General features: G+C 40.7%; 2 protein-coding genes across 2 annotated transcripts; both read right to left on the minus strand.

Annotated features, from left to right (window-relative positions):
• Positions 1-1,992: 1,992 nt before the first annotated feature.
• On the minus strand, positions 1,993-4,132 carry LOC119322009 (ferredoxin--NADP reductase, leaf isozyme 2, chloroplastic-like). The gene is made up of 6 exons (XM_037595521.1): positions 3,528-4,132; positions 3,279-3,370; positions 3,055-3,132; positions 2,825-2,887; positions 2,482-2,716; positions 1,993-2,370 (listed from the first exon to the last, which is right to left on the minus strand). Exons 1-6 carry the CDS (start codon positions 4,078-4,080, stop codon positions 2,303-2,305), a joined length of 1,089 nt encoding a protein of 362 aa, XP_037451418.1. The 5' UTR covers positions 4,081-4,132; the 3' UTR covers positions 1,993-2,302.
• Positions 4,133-7,805: 3,673 nt separating this feature from the next.
• On the minus strand, positions 7,806-8,945 carry LOC119324223. Its single transcript, XM_037597990.1, has one exon. The coding sequence runs from the start codon at positions 8,872-8,874 to the stop codon at positions 8,068-8,070; it is 807 nt and encodes a 268-aa protein (XP_037453887.1). The 5' UTR covers positions 8,875-8,945; the 3' UTR covers positions 7,806-8,067.
• Between the last annotated feature and the right edge of the window lie 705 nt (positions 8,946-9,650).

Here is a 9,650-nt window from a genome sequence, read left to right on the forward strand (position 1 = left end):
GCCGAATGAATTGAACCAAACTACGGAAACCGTGGTTGAGCTTGCCTGTCATCAACGAAGGATGGTTCTATTTTCTTAATCTCTTTAGCAAGAAAAGTTTGAAACTTTATCAGAATGATCTACATGGTAGTGTTATTTCTCTCAACATGCAAGCATGCCACCTAATCATTCAACATGCATAGAAAAAGGCTCACCTCAACATGTGACTATGCATATTAAAAATCCACTTCAACACGTAAACATGCATGCGTGTAAAATTCCATTCTATTTATGATGTTTACATTTAATTATTTTATACTTAAACAACTATTATTTCAAATATTCATGTTCCATATAACCAAAACCTCATTTGCAAAATATTCCCGCAACAATGTGCGGGGCATCATCTAGTTACTAAAAAAGGCGTTGAATGTATATTTTCCTTGTATTTTTAGTTTCCTCAAATTATCAGAGTTCTAGTTTTCATTTTAGAGAGTTTTGTCAGTTTTTAATGAACACTTCCATTTTTAAGTCAAAATATGACCCCCAAAAGTTATACTAGATATGTATTATCCTTCTATTTTCATAATCTCTTTAGCAAGAAAAGTTTGGAATTTTCTCAAAATGATCAACATGGTAGTGTTATTTCTCTCAACATGCAAGCATGACACCTCATCATTCGACATACGTAGGAAAAGGCTCACCACGACATCCGACTATGCATATTAAAAATACACTTCAAGATGTAAACATGCATGCATGTAAAATTCCATTCTATTTATGATGTTTACATTTAATTCTTATATAGTTTAAACAACTATTATTTCAAATATTCATGTTCCATATAACCAAACCTCATTGAAATATTGCAAAATATTCTTGCAACAATGTGGAGGGCATCGTCTAGTTACTAGAAAGGGCTCTGAATGTGTATTTTCCTTGTATTTTTTAATGTGTTTGGATTTAGGTTTCCTAAAATTATCAAAATTGTAGTTTTCATTTTAGAGAATTTTCTCAATTTTTAAAGGACATTTCCATTTTCTAGTCAAAATATGACCCAAAAAAGTTATACTAGTTATGTATTATCCTTCTATTTTCTTAATCTCTTTATCAAAAAGAGTTTGAAACTTTCTCAAAACGATCAACATGGTAGTGTTAATCTTATAAAATTATTCACTTTTGTAGATACTTTCATTTTTTTTGTCAAAAATTGGCAAAAGAAGGACCTGAATATGTATTTCTTGTATGTTTTAATCTATTTTGAAAAAAAAAACTATGAATTTTTCACAGAATGATCAGCATAGTAGTGTTCATTTGGCATTTTTAATAAAATCTAGATGTTTTTTTTAATTTATTGGCTGGTGACGTAGTTGGACACTGACTGGGCAGGTGAACTGGTTAAAACCAGTAAAATTGACAATAAACCGGTTTGAGGGGATTCGGGATCGGAAGTTGTTCACTTTTCAAAGTTTGCTGTTGTTTCTTAGACCATCTTGTATTTCGGGGTTGTTTCTTAGTCATTCATGTCAATTTTTCATGGCTGAATTATGGACTCCTCTCAATAGAGAGGGAACCCACACTTGGCCGGCAAAATAGTGCTGGCACCGTGAAGGTGGCATCCTGTTTTGAATCCAGCTAGGCTCGAGTCCATGCCGAATTTCAAAACTCTCCTACGTATTTACCACTTCGCCACTCCTAGACATCTTGTTAGACGGCCAGGTGTTATTTTATTTACATATCTTGAGCCTTCAAGGTTAAAAAGAAACCTCGCGTTTTATTTGTCGGGGAGAGTAATGGGTGGCTCTGGGCTTGTAGTGGGCCCGACTAGACGCAATTGCACTATGAGCCCTATTAACGGCCCACAAATCAATCAACCACTCTATGGTGCAATTAACTTCTTTTTTGGCAAATTCTCTAATATAAAATTATTTCTCAAGACCTAAACATTATTTCACAAAAGAATCAATTATTTTCAAATAGTCCACTAAAACAATTATTTTCCAACATCAAGCATTAAAAAACTGTAATAATAATACACTGCATAAAAACAGCTGCAAATAGTGTATAGAGACGAGAAGACGATCGAGTGAGCTCGGGGCAAATGTGTGTCAATATCTACATTGGTCGGTCGACCAGAGGATCCAATGATTGGTTTTTCATTTGATGCTCACCGTGCCACTCACTCATCGCTACATACAAGGCGTATATATGGCCGAAGCTTGAGCTTTTGCACAACCAAACTGGAGTGAAAACGAAAACTAGGTGGGAGAAACATTAGCATATGCATGCAAGTCCTTCCATGGTAATGCCACGATGATGATGATCAGTAGACTTCGACGTTCCACTGCTCGGCCTTCTTGAGCTGCTTCTTGTAGTCGATCCAGTCGATCCCTAGCAACAACAAATAGAAAACATTTCATAATCTCATCATCAGAAAGCTTTCCCATGGATCCACCATTTTCGAACTTCACGGATCAAGATGAGTGAATTGTTGGTGCATACCGTCCTTGGCGGCGAGGTCGACCATGATGTCGTCGATGCCCTTCTCCATGCCCTTGAGCCCGCACATGTAGACGTAGGTGTTGTCCTTCTTGAGCAGCTCCCAGAGCTCCTCCTTGTACTCGGCCATCCGCGTCTGGATGTACATCTTCTCCCCCGCCGCGTTCGTCTGCTCCCGGCTCACCGCGAAGTCCAGCCGGAAGTTCTCCCCGCCGATCTCCACCATCTTCTCAAACTCCTGAAAACATGCGAAGTTTCCATGTTCCATGTCAGGCAGATGCATCACCGTCTGAAGTCTGAACTTACCAACAGTACTTTTACTAGCTAGCCACACTGAATTTCGTACCTCCTTGTAGAGCAGAGTGTCACTTGTGGGGACTCCCAGGAAGAGCCATGCCAGGCCATTGAACTGCACACCAATGTTTGTAGATCAACATTTAACTCTGATATTCTGTTGTGTTTCATTGGTAATTAAACATTGACTGGCTTCGGTGCCATAGATTTTGTGCATGCATAGTTGGAATTCGATTACTGTTGTTTACTTGTGTGGTGGTTGATCCATGTAAAGTTACTGACCTTGTAGTCCTCGTGCTCCTCGAAGAACATCTTCCAGAGGAAGGAGCGGAACGGCGCGATACCCGTACCCGTCGCGAGCTGCGATTATGGATGCATATGTCAGCAAGTTGTTCATGAGCTTATCAGCCTATGACTATGGATAGATCATGGATGGACATGGATGGATGCAAGTGGTGGTTATCCATTCCATTCATTTGAAGCGAGAATTAGTGACTGTGCAGTACCATGATGATGGTTGCGTTGGGGTCCTTGGGCATGAGCATCTCCTTGCCCACCGGCCCAGTGATCTTCACTTCTGAACCCGGCTTCAGGTCACCTGCACATCAAAATAGCAGCTCAGCAGACAAGAACAGAGACATCAAAATAGCATCTCGGCGTCATCATCAATGCGTTTCGTTTCAATCTCCGATCAATCTTCGGCGATTGATTGATTCATCGATGAACGAATATGAAAAGAGATATATGTTACTGACAGAGGAAGTTGGAGCAGACGCCCTTGACGACCTCCCCGGCGTCGTTGGTGTAGACGAGGCGCTTGACGCAGAGCGACACGGTCTTGGAGTCCCCGAAGTCCCCCAGCGCGCTGCTGGCGATGGAGTAGAGCCGGAGCTTGTGCGGCTTCCCGTTCTTGTCCTCGCCGTCGGCGATCACGCCGATGGACTGCCCCTCCCGGTACGGCACCTCCCCCTCGGTGCTGAACACCATGTGCCAGGTCTCCCCCGGCGCGTTGTCGCCGGTGAGCCGGGTGTTGAGCAGGCACCGCCCCACGTAGGGCTCCTTGGGGCGGTACTTGTTGGTCACCACCCCCTCGTCCTGCTTCTTGGAGATCTTCGCCGGCTTGGCCGGCGCCGCGGGGGCCGGCTCCGCGGTCGGCTCGGTCGTGGACACCTGCGCGCGCACGCCATTGCGGACATTGCGCGGCCGGCTGGGGTAGGCCAGGAAGTGGCTGGACGGGGACGAGCCGCCGCCGGCCTTGGTCGTGGCCGGGGAGTAGGACGGCAGCGCGGCTGTCAGCTGGGCGGCCATGGTGAGGGAGGGTGGGGGTGGAGTGCGGACGTGCGGTGTGGGAGTGGATTGGGTGGTGGTATTTGGGATGAGAGGAGGCGACGGAGTGAGTGGAAGGGAGACGAGGTGAGAAGCAAGTGGTGGTCACCGAGCGCCCGATTGGAGGGAAAAGCTGGCTGCCCGGCCGTGTCCTATGATACTGTTCAAAGTGACTTCATTTTGGATAACCAAATTCTTTTCTTTCTGTGGTACAACTATCAGAAACTCCAATAACTCGGGCCAATCTCTAGCTGCCATGTGTATGGCCTTTAAGGTATGTGAAATGATTCCCCTCACCGGATGATTTCTTGGCTCCCATCCGCCGCCTCACTCGCACAACACGTGTCCCGCATGACATGCCCCTGGCTCCTGATGATTTTTGTTTTTGTTATTGCAACTGATGTTGTACAAGTTTCTCCCACAACATTAGTTAAGTTGTAAAAAGGTGAACATGAAAAATTAAATACAACAACAAAGGCTTTGTTGCAACAAAAAAATTGTAACAAGATCTCAGTTGCAAAAATATCATGCACCAAGACCTCTGTTGTAGAAATTTCTGCAAGAAGACCTATGTTGCAATGATGGAGAGGCGCCGATGCGCCAGAGGCCACGCGAGTTGGCTAATCTTTTAAAAATATCAGCCGTCGCACGCATATCACACCCCTTGAAGTATACTGGAAATTACTCTCTCTTTTGTAAAAAAAAACCTATTCGTACACAAAAAAAGTAAACAAGATTTTTGAGTATTTTGAAAAAAAATTAAATAACATAAAGATTTTAAAAAGTCTATATAAATAGATCTAGGTTTTTAAAATAACTTGAGATTTTTTTTCTGGTTTTCGTTGGTTCGATTTATTTTTAAAAGCGGTACTATTTAAAAAAATTGCAATAAATAAATTTAGTGTCTTTTTAGAATCAAATATTTCAAAAAAAATAGTGTCATTTTAGATTCAAATATTTCTGACATCTCTTAAATGAGTTTATGATATGTCATGCATTTGAGACCCAAATCAACAAACATTTGAAATTATTCAATACATATTTCAAAATTTGACCTAATTTATGGCATTTCAAGAAATTCAAATTTTAAAAGATTTATTAAAATTCAATTTTTTTGAAATAATTTCAACGATCCTTCATATGCATAGGTTTCAACTGTTTCAGCCACAATTTTGTTAATTTCAATAATTTTCCACCCACATTTCACAACAACTTAAATTATTCCATACAGGAATAACTATTTCACATCGTATGAGAAACTTTAATACATACCATTCAAAAACTATTAATTATTATTTCACTTTTCATAGTTTCTTGTATTTTGGAGTTCTTTCAGAAAACATTTTCTGTAAAATATATATTTTGACATCCATTGCTACAATGTATTGTCTTTTGTATTTTTGGCATTACTTCAAAGAAAGGACTTGGTACATGCACTGTAACAAGGTGTTTTTTTTAGTTGAGGTGCAAAGCTCCCAATTTCATTTCACAAAATGAAGCTGATAGTTTCAGGTATTTTCGTAACTCTATAATCAACCAAAACTCTTGGTCAACTAAAAAAACAGTGATATTTAAAAAAATTGAAAACAATAATTCCCGTGTCTTTTTAGAAACATGTATTTCAAATGAATTTTAAATACATCAAATAGTTTTCAGTGTATTCAACAAACATTTCAAATTATTCCACACACATTTGAATTTTAAAATAATTTTGTGACAGTTCACAAACACCAGTTTCAAATATTACATATGTATTCCAAAAAAACAAAATTTCGAAATAATTAAAGTGACAGCATGCAATAAATTTTCAATTAATTCACACCATGTATTTTCAGTTTATAATATATTTTAAAACAATGTCACACCATGTCACAAATTTCATTACAGACCATTCAAAATCTATTTAAAATATTTTTGAAATTTAAAGGTATATATATGGGAACTTATGTCTCTAATAAGTTTGTTCCATTTTGCTGTTGTCCTCCATTACAATCTTCCACTGGTCTATTCACTCCAATTCCAAGATTGTACCATGGATGACGATGCACGCACGTCAAACACGGAAGGCTTCACGCTCAAACACGCCAGGCGAGACACTCGTATCTTGTGCCACCGTTGCCTATGATACTATTCAAAGTGACTTCATTCGGATTACGAAATCATTTTCTTTCTCATGATGTACAAATGTCAGAAATTCAAATAACTCCGGCCAATCTCTAGCTGCCATGTGTATAGCCTTTAAAGTAGGAAGCCCATAACTGGCGAACGTTTGCCAGGGAGGGTGGCATTTGCAAACGTTCGCCTGGCAGTTTTATTTGAGAGGGAGAGGGAAGAAGTGACACTTTCTTCAGACGACATGACATTTCTCTCTGGGGAGGTAATTTTTTGTTTAAAAACTGTCAAAGTTTGATCTCCTTTTACAACTAAGCTGCCAGCAAAGATGGTTCGCTTGTCGTCCCGCCTATAGCGAAAGTTCGCCAGCTACCATTACCATTAACATATCCTAGAAAGTATTGTCCCTTTTGTAAAAAAATCTATTCATATGAAAAAATCGTAAAAAAATTATATTTCTAACAAAATGAAAAATAATGTGAAGATTTTAAAAAGTTGATATAAATAACTCAGGGTTTCCAAAAAAAGCTTGCTATTTTTGCTGGTTTTTGTTTGCTCAATTTCTTTTTAAAAGCAGTGATATTTTTTAATTTCGAAATAAATAAATTCTGTGCCATTTTAGAAATAAATATTTCACTTTCCTTTGTACATATTTCAAATGAATTCAAGGTATCTCAAACAGTTTTGATCTCATTCATTAAATATTACAAACTATGCCACAATATTTAAATTTGGACTTAATTTTATGACATTTCAGGAAACACTGAATTAAAAAAAAGTCCATTCATATTTAAATTCAATATTTTGAAAAAAATTCAGTGACACTCCAGATGCACAGTTTTCAACTATTTCATACATATTTTAGTAGATTTCAATAATATTCCACCCACATTTACCAACACTTTAATTATTTCATACCATTTAGAAATATTCAAAATGCGAATTAATTATCTAGTTTAAAACTATTTCACACTGTATCACAAATTTTAAGACATACCAATCGAAAACTAATTGAAACCTGTTAAAAAATTTAATTATTTCCCTTTTCACAGTTTCAAGTATTTTGGAATTGTTTGGAAAACATCTTCTTTGTAAAAAATATATTTTTAAATCCATTTCTACATCTTTGGTATTTTTGGCATTATTTCAAACAAAAATATGTCGTACATGCATTGTAAGTTGTAACCAAATGTTTTTTTTAGTTCAAGGAGCAAAGCTCTCCCAATTTCATTTTTCAAAAACAGTGACTTCAAAAATTGAAAAAGATTTGTTTTAGTGCCATTTTAGAAACACATATTTGAAATTAATGTTAAATACATCAAACAATTTATGATCATATTGGACAAACATTTCAAATTATTTCACACATGTTGAAATTTGAAATAATTTTATGACATTTTATCGACACCAATTTCAATAATTACATATGTATTTAAAAAAAACAAATTTTTGGAACAATCCAATGACATTCTAGAACACACATTTCAATAGTTTGAGACACATGTAGGTGAATTTTAATAAAATCCACACTCATTTAACGACAACTTTAATTATCCCATACCATTCAGGAATATTTAAATTTTCAGTTAATCATCTACTTTTAAACTATTTTCACACCATGCCATGAATTTCAGTACATACCATTCGGACTACTATTTAAAACATTTTAGAAATTTCAAGCTGGATATATATATCAAGCATTATTGCTAGACTACCACTCATTTTGGGGCATATACCCTGATGAGTATGCCTCTAATAACTTTGTTCCATTTTGTTGTTGCCCTCCGTCTTTACAATCTTCCACTGGCCTATTCGCTGCAAGATTGTACTAGTACCATATATGAAGCTGCACGCACGTCAAACACGCCAGGTGAGACACTCGTATCTTGTGCCGCCGTTGCCGTTGTTCTTGGACGACGGAGGAGGCTTCTTGCCGCCGGTGCCGAGGAAGACGTCTGTGAGGACAGTCTTGGACCGCAGCGAGGCCTTGAGGATCTCCAGGCCCTCCTTGTACCCGAGCTCCACGGTCCTCTCCTGGAGCGCGCCGAGGCCCCCGACGGCGGCGACGGCGCCGAGCCGCGCGATGCTGGAGATGGCCGACATGGGCGCGACGGCCAGGTCGTCCGTCACCGTGTACGTCACGGCCCCCTGCACGAACCCCGTCGTCGCCGCGTCTGCGCTCTCCTCCGGCTTGGCCGGCGGCGGCGGCACGTACTGGGACACGGTCGCCATCTCGTTCCCGCAGGCCGGGCACCGGGCGCCCCTGGCGTCGGACACGTACCCGCGGCAGCCTTGGTAGTTGAAGTGGTTGATGGCGCCGCAGGTGAAGAAGCTCCTCGGGGCCGGGGCCGGCGGCGCGGGCAGGCGGAGGAGCGGGCTGGCCTGCGTGGCGGGGCGGATGAGCGCGTCCTTGGCGAAGCCGGGCCGCAGGTAGCTGCCCTCGAGCCGCTCCACGCTGGCGTAGAGGTTGCCGACGCTACCCACCATGGACATGGACTCCTTCCCCAGCAGCCTCACGGCCGTGCCGGCCGGCAGGGTGAGGAGGGAGAAGAGGAAGTCGACGGCGTCCTTGCCGGCCTCCGCGAACACCACGCGCGGCCGCGGCGGCCTCGTGTCCACCAGGAGCTTCACGGTGATCGGCGGGGCACCGCCGGTGTCCGCCATCTTGGAGCGCCTCGATGCAACAACTTCCACTCTCCCTAGGTTGATTTCTTGGAGGGAATGGAATGGTCTGAATCTATATCACGGACGGACGCAGCATCCACTAGATTTTGCCTCCCAACATTGTCTGTCGGGCAACAAGGGAATCGTATCCTCTGCTTTCACGGTGAGAACCCATGGTGAGTTGATATTCTCCAACATATTGTAGTGCGTTTCTTAGCGCATCAATGACTTTCTTTGTAAAAAAGATATGAGTGCTCAGTAAATTTAGAGATATTTTAACTAGTAGCACATATACTCGTGCATTGCAATGCGAGAGATAATTGACGTGTCCACTGAAATATCCGTCAGAACGGTCCAACAAAACGTATAAAGGATAATATAGACATTTCACACATCGTATCCATTTTGTATGTATACTCCGTATAGGAGTTGGTTATTATAGGTTTTGTCCTGGGCTCGGCCCGTTTACATTTCTTTTTCATTTTTTAGGTTAAGAAATATATCGCGCCAACTGAGATTCGAACCGAATACCTCCAGGTTTTTTCTCAACACACTTACCAACTCAGATACATACCCTATCGTGGATACTCAGGTATATTGTTGTAATACTTTGTAAGGTCATCGTGAATAATCAATAAAGTGGCCGTATGCATCTCCCAGATGCAGAGGCCGGGGGTCATCCTCCTTTTCTAAAAAAAAAAGTATAAGGAAAATGTTTCTCATGTATATAAAAAATGTATACAAAAAACATATACTGTGTGTGTAAAGCTGAACAT

The sequence above is a fragment of the Triticum dicoccoides genome, chromosome 6B (genome assembly GCF_002162155.2).
Source record: "Triticum dicoccoides isolate Atlit2015 ecotype Zavitan chromosome 6B, WEW_v2.0, whole genome shotgun sequence".
Taxonomy (NCBI): domain Eukaryota; kingdom Viridiplantae; phylum Streptophyta; class Magnoliopsida; order Poales; family Poaceae; genus Triticum; species Triticum dicoccoides.

Coding starts and splice junctions, on each gene's coding strand:
- LOC119322009 (XM_037595521.1), bottom strand. CDS start 4,080: ATGGCCGCCCAGCTGACAGCCGCGCTGCCGTCCTACTCCCCGGCCACG. Junction 3,371..3,527: donor CGTCTGCTCCAACTTCCTCT/GTCAGTAACATA, acceptor TTTGATGTGCAG/GTGACCTGAAGCCGGGTTCA. Junction 3,133..3,278: donor CCAACGCAACCATCATCATG/GTACTGCACAGT, acceptor CCATAATCGCAG/CTCGCGACGGGTACGGGTAT.
- LOC119324223 (XM_037597990.1), bottom strand. CDS start 8,874: ATGGCGGACACCGGCGGTGCCCCGCCGATCACCGTGAAGCTCCTGGTG.